The 21,989-nt window shown below is 40.2% G+C and overlaps 1 protein-coding gene across 1 annotated transcript in view; it reads left to right on the top strand.

Moving 5' to 3' along the window:
* CUBN (cubilin) overlaps positions 1 to 21,989 on the top strand; it is a 309,569-nt gene that overhangs the window by 133,912 nt on the left and 153,668 nt on the right. The window contains exons 29-31 of the mRNA XM_008002385.3: positions 11,478 to 11,659; positions 17,755 to 17,929; positions 19,407 to 19,576. Of these exons, the coding sequence (XP_008000576.3) occupies positions 11,478 to 11,659; positions 17,755 to 17,929; positions 19,407 to 19,576 (527 nt within the window). The remainder of the gene's footprint in view (positions 1 to 11,477; positions 11,660 to 17,754; positions 17,930 to 19,406; positions 19,577 to 21,989) is intronic.

Here is a 21,989-nt window from a genome sequence, read left to right as displayed (position 1 = left end):
GATATTTCCCTAAATGCTGACTGTTCTTTCTCTCACATTTATATATGCTATATCCCATCTTGCATATGATGGCTGTTTCAGCCTATTTGATATTTTGGGCTTTTGTCTTTGTGATAGTCTTAAAATATTTTAAGCATGGAGACTGGAAATGAGTTCCATCTTAGTGTGGAACCAAAGCACAGGTTTCTGCATTGTGATACTAAGTCTGATTTTTATTTATGACAAATTTTCACTTACATCTTTTCTGCAAAGAAATTCTTAATGGACGATGCTGATTTCTAAGAAATCTGTTCTAAATAACTCCTTGTTGTAAAGTTGGGATAATGACCAAGAAAATCCTGCAGTTCTTTTGGCCTTGACTTCAGAGCTTCTCCAGCAAGGTCCCAATGATCAGAGGCAGCATTAAAGCTATGTGTATGCAGACCTTTCAGAATGAGTGGAAAAGCTCACTCCTGACATTTCTACCTCCTTGACGACAGCAGTAAATACACATCCACACAGTTGACCTTCATCTCATGTTGGCTCTGAGTCTCTTCACCAGCAAGGGCCTCTCAGGAGTCTCGCCTCCCCATTCCCATGTTGCCACTGTTTGAAAAAGTTGGAGTTCTGTTTCTATTGCCACTCTTTGAAACCATTATAAAAAGAAAAAAAAAATAACCCTCAAACCACCATGACCTTCCCAAATCATAGATTGCACAATTTGTAATCACAGTCCTTGAGATCTGGGCCAAAGGAAGGGCTTTCTCGAAACTTCTGTTTGTGTTCTCGTTCCCTGGCAACAATATCCCGGATAGAGGAATGCATGTACTTTGCAGGGGATTCCACACTTTTTCGTATGACACAAAAACTGAAACCACACTTTTTTTTTCAGTTTCAAATATCATAGCAACCAAAAATGAAGTGTAAAACTGAGTTCTAAGCCAACTCAGAACAAATGTGACGTTCAGTGTAGAACCTGAATTTTTGTCCCCAGAGGTTTCTCTTTTTGACTATTGACTTAAATGTTGCCATATTTGTCTCAAACATTACATATCCAAGGGCTTGTTTTGTGTGAATGCACTGTGTACTCAGAGAAACAGAGGAAGCAATGCCAGCAGCATTGTCTCACAAACAGAACAAATCTGGTGGAGGACAGTAACTACCACTTATAAGAGTTAGTAGAATTTGATAATCTGTAGATCAGTAATGACTATAATATACTTTGTCCCTGACTTTTGATCCTTCCAATTTCACAGGCTACTCAAATATAGACTATTTTGACCCTGTGTACCAAAATAATGAAATTGAAGGAATACAGGATAAATAATACAGATTTTACCACCTAAATGTAATCTTAAATTTATCTGAAGACATTATGATAAAAATAAACTATATTGCCATATAAAGAGTGAATGAAAATATGATTAAATGCTTAGTGCATTGGTTTAATTGACATCTCATTCACTATTACTGTTGTTGATGTTATCATTTTAAAACATGACTCTTAACATATGTAAATTAAACATATGATCTCATGTCTCATCCCAATAATTCTCTAAAATGAGCATTATCATTTGCTTATCATGGGTGAGAAAACTGAGGAAGGAACCTGAGAGAAGTAATGTGTCCACACTCACGAATCCACTAAGCAGTGGAATCAGAACACAAAACCCAGTGTGTGGTGTCAAACTGAAAGGCCATGTGATAAATAGCACCACGGTGTCTGTCTGAAAGCAAATAATTTTTCCCCACAACTTTTTATTGCAAAAAAAGATCAAATGATACCGCACTGCAAAGGAGGTCAGAGCTTAGAGTAGGTAATTTTATAAATTCCTGTAATAATAAATATTTTTAAAGAGATATATGCAGTCTTTCCCAAGTATATGGTGATCGAGTTTCAAAGGCTTCCCACTAACTGACACAATTCATTCTTTCTTCAGGTTCAAGTAGCAATAATATGTGGGTTGGAGCGGAGGACCGCATTGCTTGGCAAAAGACAAGTTCCAAATAGCTGATGTTATGTGCAATCCTTAAACACAATTTCTGCTTTATTACTCGTTTATAAAGTGCTGTTCTGGAGCTGCTATATGTTGCTGATGGAATTGACCGAACTGGGAGAAACCACGGAGATCATCTAGTCAGTTACCAAGGTTTAGTTATACAAACTCGCTTACAAGAGGGAGAAGTTATATTAAAGTGAAGAGTGAAAGGGTAGCTGCCCCCGGAACAGCTTGGCCGGGCTAGGGTGGACCATAGGACTGGGGTGGAGCATGTGAGGATTTGGGTAGTTTAGTTGTTTTGCTTTCCCTAAGCTAAAGACCCAGGCTGGCTGGATGCAGGATTTGCCCTGCGAGGGGCCTGCAGCACGGGATGTTGTAATCACAGAAAACAGCCTTGAGGTTCAGATTTGGACAGAGTTTAAAGGGTCACAGAACACCACTGCCCTGGACGTGGTGCTGCCCACATGTGTCCATTTCCCTGGGTGGAGTCTGCTCCCTGCAGAAGGAAGGTTAGAGGTTGGGGGAGGTGAGGGAAGGAATCAGGGAGAGGCCTGCAATGTAGGGCCCTGGAAGCGCTTTTCCCCGTGAGAGCCCTGTGTACCAAAATAATGAAACTGAAGGAATGCAGGTTTGAATAAATATTTCTAAATAGAAGTATGACTGTTGAACTTGGAAATTGCCTACAGAGAACATGTTTTCTCTGTCTTTGTTTGAGGGATTTCATAAAGAAGCTTTCAGTAGCCTTCGGCATGACTACTTATTTCAGGGGAGATTAGTACAGTTATCTTAGTCTCATTTCTTTCCTTGGATCTTTTTGTACTAAACTGTGTTTAGAAGTCTTCAGTCATTTCAAAAATATCTAAGGAGAGGGAAAAGAGATTGATCAAATGATTGATTTCTCCTGAAGAATTGTAAGCAAGGGATTTCTACTGGGAAACCATTTTTTAATTTGATTGAAATTAGTAGCTTAAAAGGAAACTGGTAAGGTTAATCAAAGTGAAAAGATGACAAGATTAGCTAACTTCTCTGGGCTACGATGAAAGATAGTATCCTTTTGTATACAGGAAATTAAAATTTATATTACACAGAAACTCTAAAATTATGGGTTTTTTGGATTTCTTTCTCTTTGATGATGTACTAAGGGGAAACACATCAGTATTTAGATCTAGGCCATCTTAGATAGTCAGATGGCTATGACAGTCTTAACTCTGAATATTTATATGACATCTTGAATAGGAATGTAAAGGTCATTTCACAGCGGTTAACAGCATTGATTTCTAAGCTTCTTGTGTCTGTTTTCCAAGTCACTGACTTCATGCAATGACTTATTCTTTCACTCTTTTTTATTGTGTCTCTACCATTGAAACCTGACGTTCTACTTTATATCCACTGCTGTATATAAATTAGTCGAATAAAATGGATTATCACAAAATATGGGGCAGGGATGAAGTCTTTGTGGAACATGAAACTTTCTAAACCTTTATTGACTCTCAAATGCTAACACTTGTTGTGGCTTAACTCCCTGGTTCTCGGGTTTACCTATTTCTTCCTGATGTGATACCTGGCCCTGTATTTGCTGCTAGTTTTCTCAACAGTAGACCTTTTCTATTTTCATGAAAATTTTATCCTTGACCAACCATCTTCTAAATCTCAAGATGACAAATAGGAAGTAATAATTAAAAGATAAATACAGAAAGTTTACAAATGCACACTCTTTGAATACCACAGAAATAGCTGTTACCATTTTGTACCTACCTGGGAATTTGGCCACCTCATTTATCAGGAAAAGAATGAGGATATATTAGCTTCCTAGGGCTGCTGTAAATAAGTACCACAAACTGGGTGGCATGGGACAATAGAAATTTATTCTTTTTATTCTGGAGGCTGGAAGTACAAAGTCAAGGTGTTGGCAGGCTCATCCCTCTGAAGGCTCTAGGGAAGACCGTTCCTTGCTTCTTCTAGCTTCTGTTGATTGATGGCTGTCTTTGGCTTTCTAAGACTTGCAGATATATAATTCCAATTTCTGTATCTATGCACACATGACCTTCTTCCTTCTTGGTGTCTGGGACCAAATTTCCCTCTTCGAATAAGGAAACCAAGAATATTGGATTCCAGTTCCACCCCAATCCAGTATGACCTCATTTTAACTTGATTACATCTGCGAAGACTCTTCCCTCCAAAAAGGCCACAGTCACAGGTTCCTGGTGGGCATAAGTCTAGGGGCACAGTGTTCAACCCAATACAGGGACAACTCTCTCCTCTCCTGGAGTCACCATGTTTTGTCCTCTTCTTCCTTTTTTCTGTCTTCTTTCTTCCTTCTTTTTTCTCAGGGAAATTTTATGTTCCTTGACCTTTGTATTACTTGATTTTCTTCTGTGATTTCATCTCGTGATCACTCCAGTTTGTGTCTCCATCCTCACAGAATACATGCTATCTGACCAAATCGCTCAGAAAATTCATCTGCACATGCTTCATGTCCTTATGAATTTGAGGAGCTCCACCCTTGGCCTTGTGTTCGGAGAGGACTAGTGACCCCAGTAGGACAGATGCTTATCACTTGGCCACACACCTGTGAAATGTTGGGGAATTAACTGGTAACATCAAACCAGGAGTTACTGACTTTTTGTGGTTCTCATTACATGTCAGTCACCTTTGAACAACTTTGGCCATTTTAAGGAGCCCACCACCATGCCCAGCTAAGTTTTTATATTTTTAACAGAGACAGGGTTTCACCATGTTTGCCAGGATGGTCTGGATCTCCAGACCTTGTGATCTGCCTGCCTCGGCCTCCCAAAGTCCTGGGATTATAGGCATGAGCCACCATGCCCAGCCCACAAGCTGCCTTTTTACACAATGAGGGCAAACTGGCCTCGCCAATGAGGCACATCTCAAGGTCTTGTGGAACAGAAAGAGTTTTTATTTTTAAGTTATAGAAAAAAGCTAGTAAAATATAAATTGACCATTTTAGTGGAGCATGTGAACATCGTCACTAATTATGTTTAAAGTTTAATTCTCTTTTACCGTGCCTTGGCTTTTTGGCTTCGTTTTAACAGCAACCATTGATTTCTCAGGCATTTCCTTTAGGAATGAAAGGATAAGGGTGGGAGGGTGTCGGTGTTGGGTCACTTCTCTCTCCCTTTTCTCCCATCCTCGTTGGGCTTTAGACATGTCAATTTCAAGATGTCATTCCTCCTGATGCCATCAGTTTATGGCATATAGTTTCAGGAAAATGCCAGGCGCAAAGCGGTGACTGCATTTGAGCAGTCAAGGGCAATACAGCATTTACTTTTTAAACTTTGTGCCTCGGATTCCATTTAGCTGTTTCATTGCTGGTTTGCTTTTATTAAAGCTCTTATTAAAAACACACAGATACGAACTTAAAGATAGTACCTACATAGAAGGTTATTATTAAATATTTTGGTACTGGAATTTTATAACTCATGGTTTGTTTTGGACAAAAACCAAAACAATATTAGCAAAGTTCTTTTATGAAGGTATTTTAAGTTATCTACACAAGTAAGCAGGTTTAGCAACAGCTTGTAACTCTTAGTTGTTATGAGTTCAGCAGATCAATGTGCTTCCTACAGATAAAGCAAGCACTTCCTTTCAGCTGATGACTGAGAGTTTGGAGGAAAATCAAGTCAAACAGATGATCAGTCACCAGTACTAAAACTTTTATAAGGATTAACTCTTTAAAACTGAAAAACATAGGCTTCTCTTCAGGGCATTATTTTATTCCAGTTCAGCTGATGTCTAATGATGTATTCTGTTAGATTTTGCCTCAAAGTCAATTAAAAGATTTTTGCTTCGTTTACGTTTTCCAGGTTGCTATGGTGATTGTCTTCAGTGGAGGGACAGGATAGTAATGAGGGCAGTGTTCTACATTGTTAGTTCCATGCCTTTGAGCCGAAGTTTTCGGCAAGGCACAGGGGAGAGAGAACACAGAAGTGGAGGTCAGGATGGGGGTGGGTTGGTGTCAGAATAGGGTTTTGCACCCACATCTGCCATTCAGTAAGTGATATGAGCATGTTCCACAGCTTTCTTGAACCTCACTTTGCTCACCTCTACAATGGGCCTGACATTATCATTGTTACCTGCCTCATGTTGTCATGATTAATTTCAAATAAAATAATGCATTTCAAATAAAAATAATTCAAATAAAATGAAAGCACTTGAGAACTGAACTGCCATACAAATATGGATTGTCTTTTAAAAAATTTCTATGCACTTTAATGAACAACCAATTTCTTACCTCTTCTCTAACTATTCATGATAGCTTTTTAGCTAGTAATTCTTCTTCTAGCTCCAAGTCTTTGTCTCAAATCTGGGATAAAGTCTTGTGAAGATACAAAACACGGCCAGGTGTGGTGGCTCATACCTGTAATCCCAGCACTTTGGGAGGGAAAGGTGGATCACTTGAGCCCAGAAGTTCAAGACCAGCCTGGGCAATATAGCAAGACCCTGTTTCAAAATAAAAGAGTAAAAAAATATATATATAAAGATAGAATACACAGCATGTATGAAAGGATTATGATATGTACAACATTTAGCTAAAAACTTTGGATTGTTCCATTTATTCTATGTAACAACCCTATGAAGTAACTATTCATACTGCTGTAGAGGAAAGAAAGGTTAGATTACTTATCGAGGAACTATCACAGCCAGTTTAGGAACCCATTTATCTGAACCACAGCCCATGCTTCCTCTGTTACACTATAATGTTTCCAAAAGTTTTGCAATCTAACATGCCAATTAAGCAGTTCTAAAATCATGTCTCCTCCATGAATACGTTCTCTTACCAAAGTGACAAAGAGCCACTGTGTCTATTTCTCTCAAAACTCTTTATTCCTCATGTCACTGTTCCCTTCTTGGTGAGTATTTTCATCTTTTTTATTTTTGAGATGGAGTCTTGCTCTGTCGCCCAGGCTAGAGTGCAGTGGTGCAATCTCGGCTCACTGCAACCTCCACCTCCTGGGTTCAAGCAATTCTCCTGCTTCAGTCTCCCGAATAGTTGAGATTATAGACGCACACCACGACACCCAGCTAATTTTTGCATTTTTAATGGAGACAGAGTTCCACCATGTTGGACAGTCTAGTTTCGAACTCCTGACCTCAGTTGTTCTGCCCACCTTGGTCTCCCAAAGTGCTGGGATTACAGGCGTGAACCACCACGCCTGGCTGGTATTTTCATCTTTTAAATTTTCTTCTTTATGTAGACCTAGAAAGGCTTTTCTAAATCATTGTCATCTATTTTAAATTACGAATGACCAGTTTTAAAAACTTCTCTATTTCTTTTACATTTTATTGTTCATTCAACCAGACAGGTAACCGGATGATGACAAGGATGTTGGTGGTCTAAACATCCCTGTCTGTGTTATTTCCTGATGGGTATTGGTTGATATAACTTCTTTCATTTCCAGACTTGTGTATTCTCCATCTCTTTTTCCCATCCCTGTTTGTGATCCCTTTGTCATGCATCTAGAGTCGCAAATATGACTGGTAATGGCATGATGAGATATTTATTCTTATTTGTAACTTACCAGTGATTAACGTGTAAAGGATAGACTAGAATTCAGGTTGTTTTCTTCAAATAAAAACTTACTGAAATTATTCTTGGTAAACTGAAAGAAAAGCAAAAAGGGTTTGATAACTTGCAAGAAGACATGTGGGTAATAGCACTTTTTATGTCTATAAATGTCCTTCTTTTATTCAAGAGATATTAAATACACTTGGCTTCTATAGCACTGCTTATATTATGGGCTGATGCTCAATAAACACTTATGAGTGAATGAATGAATAAATATATGGAACTGGGAAGCTATTTTATCTCTTTCAAATTTTAGAAATGCAAAGAGAGTTAAGTTTCTACCATAATTACCAGAATTAACTTTACCTCCTAGTACTTTGTAATTTTGACCAAAAATTACCACTAATCTATCCTATTTTGCATTTGCTGTGAATTTTTAAATCAAATGTTACCTTTTGATATGTTAAACCTCAGAGGTAGTGAGAGCATGAAGGAGAAAAAGAAAACTTCAGATATTTCAAGCTCTAACAGTTTCTTTCTCTCTTTCTCATAACCATACAATATTTTTCCTGACAGAGTATCACTTATAAAATTGAAATTTCTCCAGAGTATCACTTATAAAGTTGAAATTTCTCCACTCCTGACAGAGTATCACTTATAAAATTGAAATTTCTCACACCTGTAATTCCAGTACTTTGGGAGGCCAAGGTGGGTGGATCACCCAAGGTCAGGAGTTCAAGACCAGTCTGGCCAACATGGTGAAACTGCATCTCTACTGGAAAAAAAAAAAAAAAAAAAAAAAAAAAAAAAGGAAAAGAAAAAGAAATTTTTCTTTAAAAAACATACACACATGTGCTATTAACAAGAAATACTTAAAAATAAAATTTTGCTCTGTTTATTAAGCAAACCTTATTATTTGCTTTAAATCCTAGGAAAAAAGACATTGTGGGTCCATATAACTGTACTGTAATTTTTTAAAAACATTACTGAATGCCACAAATCTGTATTACCATTCCAGTTTACAGTGATTAATTTAAGGATATTAGTATCCTGTTATTTGCGAAGGAATTCACAAGGAAACCTAAAACAACTGGAAAAGACAATGGAAAAATGTTACACAGAGTTTTAGATGAATCAACTGTGATAAAAAAAATTGAATCAGATTGGCTGATGAACTAATGCTAAGTAAAAATGCAGAAATGAGCTATCTAAGCTTTCATTTCCTTCTTATCTTTTATATCATGTGGCCATAAAGTTATTTTCCTCTAGATTTTTTCCATTGGATAATTTGTTTGATACCACTGATAGAAAGAACCATCTGAACTGAAAATGCAAGCTGAGAAAAAAAATTGAGTAACAGGCTTTGCTTACCTATAATGTATTTTAGTAAAATGTGGTATATCTTAACACGAGTTACATGAGCCACTGTGTTGTACCACTCCAGGAGCATCGTGTTATAGAATGTCCTGTGAGCAGTGCTTCCTGGAGTTGGGCAGTGGTACAGGAGATATGGACAATCTGTGATGATTTTGGCTTCAGGAATGTTTGCCATGTGTTGTTGTAGTTGGACAAATATTTTCTCATCTTTTATGGTACTTGTGTTTTTTTAAGATTCACCATAGTCTATAAACAATGTCAGCACATCTAATTTTAAACAGCTTTTTCATAGCCTTTAGAAATAAAAGCGGGAACTTTATAGGAAACAGGAAAGATATTGCTCTGTGCAATACATTTAAAGTCTGAAAATGCAGAGGTTTTCAAGTGCAAGGAAACTAAGAAGTCAAGAAGATAGTAGTGCTTTGAGCTAGAGTCAGATTTCTCTGCTGAATCAATATTCTTAGAATTCTCAGTGCTTCTCGGTGCAGTGGGGAATTCTGTATAGAGGTTTTCTTTTTTAACTCCTTAACTTTTAAAAGCTTTTCTTGTAACTCACTGTATAGGAGGAATTTGCATAGAGTGGATACTAGACAAGATCTCAGACTTGGTGTCTTACTTTAGAAGCCATGGTAGTTTAATGTCATTCATGTGAAAAATGCACATTTACTCATAATGGAGTGAGGAGGCGCTGTTGTTTTTATTTATTTTATTTTATTTTTTAAATTATTATATGTTAAGTTCTAGGGTACATGTGCACAATGTGCAGGTTTGTTACATATGTATGCATATGCCATGTTGGTGTGCTGCACCCATTAACTCGTCATTTACATTAGGTATTCCCCCTAATACTATCCCTCCCCCCTCCCCCACCCCACGACAGGCCCTGGTGTGTGATGTTCCCCTTCCTGTGTCCAAGTGTTCTCATTGTTCAATTCCCATCTATGAGTGAGAACATGCGGTGTTTGGTTTTCTGTTCTTGCGATAGTTTGCTCAGAATGATGGTTTCCAGCTTCATCCATGTCCCTACAAAGGACACGGACTCATCCCTTTTTTATGGCTGCATAGTATTCCATGGTGTATATGTGCCACATTTTCTTAATCCAGTCTATCATTGATGGACATTTGGGTTGGTTCCAAGTCTTTGCTATTGTGAATAGTGCCACAATAAACATACGTGTGCATGTGTCTTTATAGTAGCATGATTTATAATCCCAGTAATGGAATGACTGGGTCAAATGGTATTTCTAGTTCTAGATCCTTGAGGAATCGCCACACTGTCTTCCACAATGGTTGAACTAGTTTACACTTCTACCAACAGTGTTAAGAGTGTTCCTATTTCTCCACATCTTCTCCAGCACCTGTTGTTTCCTGACTTTTTAATGATTGCACATGAAAAGCTTTGAAGAATAAGAGCAGGAATTGGAAGAATTTACCAACCAATAAAGAATATTCCAAAGAAAAGAATGAAAGAAAAAGAGGCCCGGAAATGTTAACAAGAGCAAAAAACATTTTGTTATTCACCAAATATTGCTGTTGGAAAACAAGATAATCTCTTTTCTAATTTTGCCTCTCACAAGCCTTCCTTAAATTTTACCTCTTCTGCAAAGTTTTCTCTTCCTCTCCATACTGAAATCTCTGTCTGAATTCCTGCAAACAATGTGAGGGCCTGTGTGGTATAGTAATGAAGTACTAAGATACAACCAGATCACCTCAGTTAGTGTCCTAATATCAATTAACCTTGGAAAGTCCATGCCACCTCTGTTTGCACTGATTTGCTCATTTAAGAAATGGATCCTAACAGTACCTGCCTCATGTGGTCCTTATGAGTATTGAAACAGGAAATACATGGAGAGTTCATATGAGCACTCAGTGAAAGGCGGCATTATTCTATTGTGTGCCACAGGCTACGGCATTTGACTATTTGTTGTCATGGTCTGCCTGAATGGCTTTCTAAGGCATGATATATCAACATTCTTAAACACATGCTGTTGTCTTTTTCCTTGGTTGAATTTTTCTATATCCATTGTATTTTTTTTTTTTAATGTCAGTTTCCTGAGTTAGGACCTATATCATTTACTTGTTTATTTCCTACAGTCTTTGGTACAAAGCTAAGGATTTTTAGCACCTAAAATTCTAGTTCTTAGATCTGCACGGGACTATGGAATAATGTATTAGCTACAAGCATACTGAAGACCCAGGGACCTGAAGTTCACGACCACGGCTCACACAGCCCATTGTACTTCCTACTATGTTATGTATGCCTCATTATAATAAAGAAAATCTAAAATTAGAGTGACTTTTTAAAAAAGAAAGTACAAAGGTTTGATATGGTAAGAAAAAGGATTGAGCATTATTGTACTAAATTATATATAATCAGTGTTTTATTTTTGGATGTATAAAGTTACTAAGTTGTAGCCATGATTCTTTTCTCGTTGTTTTATAACTGCATAATTATAACTTTATTGTAACTTAATGGTTTTCTCCTAAATTAGGCATTGTATATTTTTGATGAACTTTCGGTGAGTTGAATTTATGAATTATCTTCCACGGGCTGCTGCCCACTTTGAAATGACTGAGCCTTGCTGTTTTAACAGGTTGTGGTGGAGAGCTGTCTGGGGCCACAGGCTCCTTCAGCAGCCCCGGGTACCCCAACACGTATCCACCCAACAAGGAGTGTATCTGGTACATTAGGACGGCCCCCGGGAGTAGCATTCAGCTCACCATCCATGACTTCGATGTGGAGTATCATTCAAGATGCAACTTTGATGTCTTGGAGGTAGGAAGTGAGATGGTTTTTTCAGTACATCCCAAAGTTTGGGGTAGAACAGGAAATCACTCTGCCAAGATTCCGAATTCTTTCCAGTAGTCAGCAGTGTTCTATTCTTAGACATTTTAATGAGCATCAGCCCTTCGGTGATCATTTGGTAGACATGGGATTAATATGTGGTGCGGGTTTCCCTGAAGCAATGCCTGAAGGCCTTGGCTGCCGCTGAGTTAGGTGATGCCGGGAAGCAGGAGCCCAGGACGAGTGAGTGAAGGAAGAGGGGAGGGGGAACCAGCAGGGAGCCCCTGGGGGCAACTTGGACTCCCTGTGCTGGGACGCTCTGAAGGACCACAGTGGAGGCACTCGTCCCCCCACTCTGGTTCCCATTGGTAAGGACTGTGCTTGGGACGGCTCACACCTCACCCTTGCTGTCTGAGAAAGCTCCCCCAGAAAAAGCATTCGCGTGGCGGAGCATAGAGACTGGCCCTGCCAACAAGCACAGGGACGGCCTGCCAGAGCTGCCGCTGCTCTTCAAGGGGCGCCAGGGCCACTTGCCTCAGAGGGCTTTTGCAAAAAAATGGCCACCTAGGTAGCGTGAGGCATTTGAAGATGAAAATTTTCCCAGCGCTACTGCAAAGGGTGTGTCTCGGATCATTAAAATAGTCTTTGAGAATCTTGAGCCCAAAAGTTTATTATAATCAATTTTTAATTGCAGGAATCTAGTCATTAGAATATGCGTGTGTGTGTGTGTATATATATATTTAAATATATAGTTTTAAAATATTTTGTTATAGTTTATAAAATATGAATATTTGTTATAATTATATAACATACTATATAATTACATTATTTATATAATATTCTTATATAATTTTATAACATGTATAGATGTCCCAGATATATGTAATATTATGTAGTATATTATATACTTACATTATACATTATAGTTAATAATTACAATAATTAACATTTATTATTATAATAAATTATATTATTATATATTTTAATGTAAGTATACCATATACTACATAATTATGTCATATGTTATATATAGTTACATATATGTAACACATTTATTATGTATACTTTGAACTTTGACCTGTCTGCAAACTTTAATGCCTTCCAAATACACACAAAAATCCTGTCACCTCAGCTCTAGGGACTGCTGTAGCACAGCATGACTAGGATTCTATATCCAGTAGAACCTAAATTCCATGAGGCTAGCTATTTGTTTGCTTTGTTTTACTGCTATATTCCCAGCTCCACAGAGTACCTGGCAAATAGTAAACACTCAATAGAAGTTTGTGGAATGAATGAAAGCATCAAAGTCTCTGATTGGCACACCATAATAATGCATATTTAGGGTACTTTACAAAGGAATTTTTACCTCCATGTTCTCATTTAAACATGAAATCATTCCATGAGGTAAGAGGGGAAGTTTATTCCCATTTTACAGTGGTCAAAACTAAGTCTCAGAAAGATTAATGGGTTTTTCCATGACCACATGGAAGGGGAGTGGAAGAGCTGATAACTGAAGCCAGTCACTGCTCAACACTCCAGTAAACCCTGAGACCATAAATGGGTGCAGGGTGCAAGGGGTTGATATGAGTAATATGGACGTTACAGGAAACTTTAACAAAAACTTTAATTATAAAACAAGTTCTTACCTTGAAAAGAAATGAAGTCGTCCCCTCAGTGAGAATCACTAGGAATTACTTTTAGTAATTCATCACTAAATCATTCAATCACTACTTTTAGTAATTCATTACTTTCAGTAATTTAGTAAAGTCATCCTTCTCAGTGAGAGTCACTAGGAATTACTTTTAGTAGCTCTAAAAGACTTAACAGTTTTATCTCTGATTTCATTTACTGTAGCTCTACAGACAATTTGCTATTGTCTGATGATAGAGCTACAGTAAATGAAATCAGATAGAACTGGAAAGTCTTCATGGAAGGACTGCTGCCAAGTCATGACTCCATCTCAGAGGAGAAACAGGGTGCCTCCTGAAATTCACACTCACAGCACAAAGTAGGACTAGCATCCACGTGCAGAATGTTCAGATGGCCTCGCTTGCCAGCAAGGATATTGCTTGGTTGCACTAAACCCCTTATCACTTACAAAGGGCTGGTGGCGGATCTTCCACAGCTATGTGCCCTGTTCCAAACCCTTTATTTTCATACTCAAGTGCATGTGATTGTTGCCCACTTGGCAAAATATAAATGGGCCAGTTGTGTTTCGTGTGTCACGCCCATCACGGGAGAAAGTAGAGACAGGGGCTGTTCCCTGAAAGCAGGCCTGGGGCCTGAGGGACGAAATCAGGGACTCCAGGCAGAAGCAGCTTTCAGGGAGAGCCCTATGCCTGACAGAAATGGCTGTGAGAAGACACATAGTCTGCTTGGGGCTTATTTTTATTATGACAAGCTGACATTGCAGTGGCCTCCCACGTTCCACCAAAAGCAGGGCTTGGGGGACTATTTTGAGGCCCTTAAATATTTGGGGAATTTTTTTTTTTTTCTGAAAGCTAAAATGAGCAACCCTCTGACACTTTGTTCAAAAGCCTTGTTTTGCTTTTCTGCAAATGCTCAACTCATGTGGAAACTGCTGTAATAAAATTGGGCTAATGGCGGTGGGATGGTTTTTTTCACCCCTCCCTAGCTGCTGATAACATGTTAGCAGTGGGTTTAAAGGTTTGTTACCCATGGTGGGCATGTGATCTAAAAACTTTGCTGACTTTCTCAGCCTGCACGTGAGTATAGGCAAGTGAGGCCTTACAGTCACTAAATATTGGGCTTACCTGGATTTCACAGAATTTATTCAGGAGTTATTTTTCCCTCAAAAATCAGAGTCCAGAAAGTGGCCCACTGCAAAAAGCAGCAGCTGTTTGGTTACTCATAACCCCGGAATGCTGACTTGATTGTAACAATAAATGGAGCTAACAGAGCAGAAAGAAATGTTCAAAACAGATTAAAACCATAGGCTTCGAAATGTTCTCCCTCCTGAGCATTTGCTAAAGCACATTTTTAAATCTGTGATCATCAGACCACTTCTTTTCCCCCCAAAGTTTAGTCATATACTGTAGTTGAATGAACCACGCCCTGAAATGCTTTCCTTCTTTTTCTTCTTTTGAAGAGTCATGTGCTAACTATCGATTTTATTTGTGGAAGCCAGAAGGACCATTGTTTCGGTCATGGAAACACTCTGCCTGATTTCACTTTAATCTCTGAGAAAGTCTTTAGAGAGATTCCGAACTGGCATCAGGCAGAAAAGGAAGTCCACTCCTCGAAGCAGTAAACCAGGACAATTGCTTGGTGTGGACAGTTAGCCCGGTCTGGCCTCTCTGCGATAGGCTTTTGTGAGCTCAGCCTTGCAAGAAGGGAAGCAAATAATGTCCAAAGTGGCAGTGTTTATTCTTCTAGAGGCTTCTAGGTCCAGCCAACTCATACCCATTATGTTTGTGATTTCAAGGGGATGTATGAGCAGAGAAAACAAAGAATGTTTTGCCAATGTGCGAGTTTTCTTTGTTAGAACTTAACACTTGTGCTCAGTAGTCTCTCCAAATACGTGCTATTGATTGGGCTGGGGTGATTGGGAACACATGCTGTCAGTTTCATGCTCTGGGGACTATTCCCTAGGCGAGGGGGTAGGGAGATCTGGAAAATGGGAAAGAAAGCTGACTCTACACACCAAGCAAGCTTGCTTCTGCCATTTGCATATGTGTACGTGTCAGGGGCCACACAGGGCTCTCCCTAAAGTCCTGCTTTTGATGGGACTTGGGGGGAGTGCACAAACATCAGCTCCTCCTAATAAAAATAAGCCTGAAGCAGTTGGTCTGCTTCATTCCTTTGCAATTACTGTCCTTGTGCTCAGCCCTCTGTGGAACAGCAGTTTCATTCATTTTGGCCTTTCCCGGATGGCTGGGGGGAATTAATCAGACAAAGAAATCATTATAGATTCAAATCACACACTCCTCCCCAAAGTAGGCTTCTTGTTCTCACTCCCTCTCCCCAGAGAACACTTGAGTGATTTTCCTATCAGTCAGCAGTGGGCCCTGAGGGTGGGCAAGGGTCGGGGGTGCTGAGGAATCAGGGCAGAGTGTCCCGAGGTGGGGGAAAGGCACAGAGGGAGGGTGGGAAGGCACTGTGCCCAGTTCCCCCTGAGAGCTGCCTTCCTGGCTCTGGTCCTGAGTGCCTGTACATGGAGGGCTGGGGTTGCAGTTGTGAAGGTCTCAGATACCAATGTCTTTGAAAACTCTCTCCCAAAGATGGTTTTTCTTTTACAAATTGAAGTTTGAAGACCTGAAGATGAGAAGTCAGCATCTTCGATTTGATTCTCATCCTCCCTTCGCCACCCTCCCCAGCCCCACACATACACACAGGAGACAAACAGGACCCAGAGGAGACTGAGAAACCTGTCTGTGAGGCCTCCTGGAGGCCTGGCCTAGGCTATCCGTGGCTGCAAGATGCCCTCTGTGAGCCCAAGGGGACCCTTTCCAGAGGACAATGTCAATGGGATAGTGGATTCCAGTCAGACAGACAAGTTTGGCAGATTTGGACGAGCCTATGTGGTCTGAAGTCATGTGTGATAGATCTAGAAATGAAATGGGAGAGTTCCCTAGCCACCCCTTCTCAGGACGTGTGACAGGGGTGTGGCTCATCTGTTCAGCTGCTGTGCCCTCAAACCCGTTATGGGAGGGGGAGCACGCAGACTGGCAGGTGCAGGAACCCAGGCAAGATGCTACCCATGGTAGGGTCTAGTGGTGGGTGCCTGTGACTCTCAAAGCCCCCATGGGCAGGGTACAGTGTTCTTTTAGCTCTGCCATCCACAGACAGCTTAAGTGTTAACCAGCTCAGTGACTCTTGGTACTCGCGTTCTTGTCTGGCCTCCAGGAAGAATCAGGTCACATACAGTCTTGAAGGATGGTGAATGTGGGGATTTTATTGGGTGATGGAGGTAGCTGTCAGTGGAATGGATGGGGAACTGGAAAGGGGATGGAGTGGGAAGATGATCTTCCCCCTGGGGTTCGGTTGTCCCGTGGATGATCAACTGTCTGACCATCCCCAGCCAAACTCCTCTCAAGGTTCAGATGCTCCTTCTCCTCTCTCCTTTTCTGCCATGTCACCCTTCTCCTCCTCCGCTCTTCTGTTCATCTGCTCATCTGCTCGTGGACCCTGAGGTTGGAGGTTTATATGGGTACAGGATATGGGGACGTGGCAGGCCAAAAGGCAACATTTGGGTGTGAAAACAAGAATGCCTGTTCCCATTTAGGGTTGCAGGTTTCCAGGCTTGGGGGTGGGGCCTTTGCCAGGGAACCACCCTCTTCTACCCAGTATTTCCCTGTCTCCTGTCTATATTAGAAGGAGCCATCTGGAGACTAAGGCAGAGTCTAGGGCAATCCCTGAGTAGAAAAGTGGCATTCACTTGGTCAGGTTCCTGGGCATGGGCGTGCTGGGAGCAGGCACAGGGAGGGTGCATAGCATCCCCTTCCTTAGGCTCCAAAACACACCCAGAGAGCTGGTATTTCCATTCCTAAAGAAGCGTAAGTGTTATATTCAATGTGTGGTCTTAGAAAACATTGTTTGCAGGTTAGGAGGAAATTCCTAAAAATATAACTGGGATATTGGTAGCCTTCAGTGAACTCAACTTTCATAAGAAAGTGGCTTTATGCTAAGACTAATCATGTGTGCCTATAAGAGTTAGAAAATCAGACATTTCTTTTTTTTCATGTCCCCCTAAAATTCAGAAAATAATACTGTGTGATCTGTAATGTTTCTGCTAGAGAAATCAGGAAATCCCATGAAGACATGAAAAAGACAAAAAGAGGAGATAGGGAAGATTCTGGAATAATCTACTCCATCCTCCTCTGCAATTCTGGCTGATGAAACAAGCAGGCATTTTATGGGTGATTGACCTTGTGTGTTCCTAAGGCAGAGGGAGTGCCTTTGAAAACTCAGCTCGAGTTTATAGTGCATCCCCACCCAGAGAGGCTGAGATTTCAATCTCTAATCATCGTAGAACCCAAGGAGCCAGGGGTTAAAATGAGCCAGGGGAAGGGCCTGTAATTGCCTAAAATATTTTTTAAAGTCTTTTTTCCTACATCCCATGTTAGATCTATGGAGGCCCTGATTTCCACTCTCCCAGAATAGCCCAATTGTGTACCCAGAGATCACCTGAGAACCCTATGCAGGTGTCCAGCACTGGAAATGAGCTAGCAATTCGATTCAAGACTGACTTATCTATAAATGGGAGAGGCTTCAATGCTTCATGGCAAGCAGTCCCTGGAGGTGAGTGAAAAAAGGAGATTTCCTGAAGTACTTAAACTGAGCCTTCGTTAAATTTCGTGAAATGCTTGGGAACACGTATGAAGGCTATGCCCTGATTGATAAGTTAGTGACGTCCCAAAGGGAAGCCTACTGAGACCTGACGTGTGCACTTCCCTAAAATACACGATAAAGTTTAACTTCCTAAGGGTCACCACATATGTGAAAACAAGAATGCAAGTGTGTAAGTCCATGGTGAGAGCGGAACTAGCGTGATAGGCCAGACCCACTCTCCAAGGGCTCGTACCTCTTAACCAGCCTCCATACCTCATGCCATAGTTCAGACCTTTGGATTCTTGGCAAATATCAAACTTGCAAACATTGAATTCGTGAATCCCAAGGAATTACTGTGTGCTCTATGGTGACTTTCTGCCCAAGATTTTAGGTAGTCTAAATAAATTACCTGTTGTGTATTTTTAAACTATAATAACAAACTATGGCACGAAATAGTTTAATAGATGTTAGCATATACAACTACTAGAGAGAGCCACATTTGCAGAAGGCTTACTATGTACCAGGCACTTTTCTATTTTATGAGGATCTCCTTTAGTCCTTACAACCACCCTATGAAGGAAGTCCATTTCATATCCTCATCTCACCAGTGTGGACACCAAAGCCTAGAATGGTCAGTGACTTGCCCGAAGTTCCACAGCTAGAAAATGTCAAAGCACATATGTGATCCCAGGCTCCCTTATGGCCACACTTCTTCAACAGTACCATAACCAAGGTAATATAAGAGCTCTCCCCTAAAGTTAATTATGTAGGAATTTAAATACACACGCGCGCGTGCGCACGCACACACACACACACACACACACACACACAGTGTTTAGATTACCCCTAAATCATTCTCCATTATTAGAAAATGGTGCCAAATTTTTTCATTATTGGTTTATATTATCATAAATCCAAGAAATGGTGGGTCATAGAGAAGACATTGTAGTAACAGGTATCTGATAACATCAAAGGAATTTTTAAAAACCTAAGTAACTGTACTATATCCAGAATATTAAATTTTTAAAGGGCAGATATTAAATTATTTTTAAATGCATGCACTACTAGATTATCACAATTCTTGGAAGGAAATGTATTATTCTTCCAATATGCCATATTTTTAGAGGACAGTGAAGAAGCGGTGTTCCATGGCTTTGTGAAAACGTGATTTCATTTGTGTTTCCTTTTAATTATTTTTAAAAATAACTTTTGGCATCTGTATTTAAAGTGTTTGAAGTATTTTTCTTAGTATCATCCATGTCATCCCTTCTTATTCTGTTGGGATAAATGACTTAATGTGGATATCAAGTTCTTCTGTGTTTTTAGCATAGACTAACTAAAACTGATAGTCAAGTAAAGTAAGGTATTGATCTGTACAACCAAGTAATGGATGATTTTAATGCATCCATGAGTCCTCTCATGAAATAATTGTGTTCTGCACTTCCAGGTTGTGGTGGGATTTTCCAGGCTCCCAGTGGAGAGATTCATTCTCCAAATTACCCCAGTCCTTACAGGAGCAACACGGACTGTGCTTGGGTTATTCGGGTTGACAGAAATCACCGTGTTCTCTTGAACTTCACTGACTTTGATCTTGAACCACAGGACTCTTGTATTATGGTAAGTGACGTAAATTTCAAGCCTTGTCTCCAGTCAAACCTGGGTCAAAACACTGCCATATAAGCATATTTAGTGAATGTATTACTTATGGGTGTTTTTAACGTCAAATCATAGGAAACCAAACTATTAGCAACTTAAAATATAAGGACATTTATGTTTTACCTAAAAGCAAATCAGGAAGTAGATAATCTCAAGGTTTGTTTAGCAAGTCAGTTTCTGCTCTACCATGATAAGCATGTTGACTTTTCATTGTATAAAAGTATGAAGAGTATGAAGAAGTCATGGTCAGAAAATGGCTGCAATGGTTTTTATCTGAATGTCCTACCTGAGTCTACCTCTGAAAAAAGGAAGAAAGAATAGTGTTAACTATTTCTGTTTTGTGTGTGTTTCTTTTAATAAGGAAAGCAAATTTTCCACAAAAGCCCCCGATATATCATTAGCCAGAACTGACTACAAAAGAGATCCAGAAAGTATCATGGAATAGATTTATCATAAATGTTTTAGATCAATTATTATTAAGCCTCTGGGATTTTCACAGGATTCTGCTTCTCTTGAGACCAGGAGATCTTGATTTGCTGCTTGAACGAATCCATGTTCTGATAGAACAAGTTGGGAGACGGGAGTGTAGGAGAAGGAATATGGCTATGATTTGGGCAGATAACAAAAAAAGTTTCTGTTACTGAGAGGGGAGAGTTTCCTTGACTCCTGCACAGGACTTGCGAAGCGGGTGGCTTATTTGCCTGGCTGCTTAGCTGAATTCAGGAGGGAGCACACAAACAGATGAATGCAGGAACCGGGGTGAATGAACCCTGGAACTGGCTGGTCCCTCCTCTCTGGTGGGAGCAGGCTCTGTGCATGGCCCGCGCAGCGTCCAAACACATTACAATGCTCTTTTAGCTCTGCCGTCTCGGAGAGGGTGTCTGCGACCCCCAGAGCCCCAAAAGGCATGTGTTACAATCAGTGCTCTTTTAGCATTAGCTGTCCATGGACAGCTAAGTGTTAACCAGTTCAGTGGAGGGTCAGGGTGACAGCCTTTTACACCCTGACCTCTTGGTACCCGAGTTCTTGTCCGGTGTCCAGGAAGAATCAGGTCACATGAACAAATTGAAGGGTGGTGAATGTGGAGAACTTTATTAAGACATAAAAGTGGCTCTCTGCAGTAAGGGGAGCTTGAAAGGGGTTGGAGGAAGTGGGTTGCAGGAAGATAATCTTCCCCTGGAGTCTAGCCTTCCTTGGCTGAACTCCTCTCTGACCATAGTCTCCGATGTCCAGCTCCTTCTTCTCCTCTTGACATTCAGACACTTCTGTCTTCTGTGTGTGTGTGTGTGCGTGTGTGTGTGTGTGTGTGTGTGTGTGTGTCTGCTGAGTCTGGGGCTTGGTGTTCTTATGGGCACCAGATGGGGGCAGGGAAAACCAAAAGGCAACATTTGGGTGGGAAAACAGGGATTGGTTTTCACTTTGAGCGGCAGATCCAGGCTTAAGAGTGGAGCTCTCATCAGGGACCTCAACCTCTTCTACCAAGCATTTTCCTGCTTCCTGTCCCATCACTACTACCAACACTTTTAAGGCATTCCTACCTGAAACTAATGCTTTATGCTTAATATAAGAGTGAATGAAGTTTTATTTTGAAGGTTTCTTTTTTCTTTCTGTTTTTAAATTTTTTAGCTACCTGATTTTCTTTTGTTATTATTATTATTATACTTTAAGTTCTGGGACACATGTGTAGAACCTGCAGATTTGTTACATAGGTATACACATGCCATGGTGGTTTGTTGCACTCATCAACCAGTCATCTGCATAAGGTATTTCTCCTAATGCTATCCCTCCCTTAGCCCCCCACCCACCAGCAGGCCCTGGTGTGTGATGTTCCTCTCCCTGTGTCCGTGTGTTCTCATTGTTCAACTCCCACTTATGAGTGAGAATATGCGGTACTTGTTTTTTTTGTTCCTGTGTTAGTTTGCTAAGAATGATGGTTTCCAGCTTCATCCATGTCCCTGTAAAATACATGAGCTCATCGCTTTTTATGGCTGCATAGTATTCCATGGTGTATATGTGCCACATTTTCTTTATCCAGTCTATCATTGATGGGCATTTGGGTTGGTTCCAAGTCTTTGCTATTGTGAATAGTGCTGCAGTAAACATACGTGTGCATCTGTCTTCATAGTAGAATGATTTATAATCCTTTGGGTTTATACCCAGTAATGGGATTGCTGGGTCAAATGGTACTTCTGGTTCTAGATCCTTGAGGAATTGCCACACTGTCTTCCACAATGGTTGAACTAATTTACAGTCCCACTAACAGTGTAAAAACATTCCTATTTCTCCACATCCTTGCCAGCATCTGTTGTTTCCTGACTTTTTAATGATCACCATTCTAACTGGCGTGAGATGGTATTTCATTGTGGTTTTGATT

Source organism: Chlorocebus sabaeus, chromosome 9 (assembly GCF_047675955.1).
Source record: "Chlorocebus sabaeus isolate Y175 chromosome 9, mChlSab1.0.hap1, whole genome shotgun sequence".
Classification (NCBI taxonomy): Eukaryota; Metazoa; Chordata; class Mammalia; order Primates; family Cercopithecidae; genus Chlorocebus; species Chlorocebus sabaeus.
Note: the sequence above shows the minus strand (reverse complement) of the source record. Positions and strands in the feature narration are given on the sequence as shown.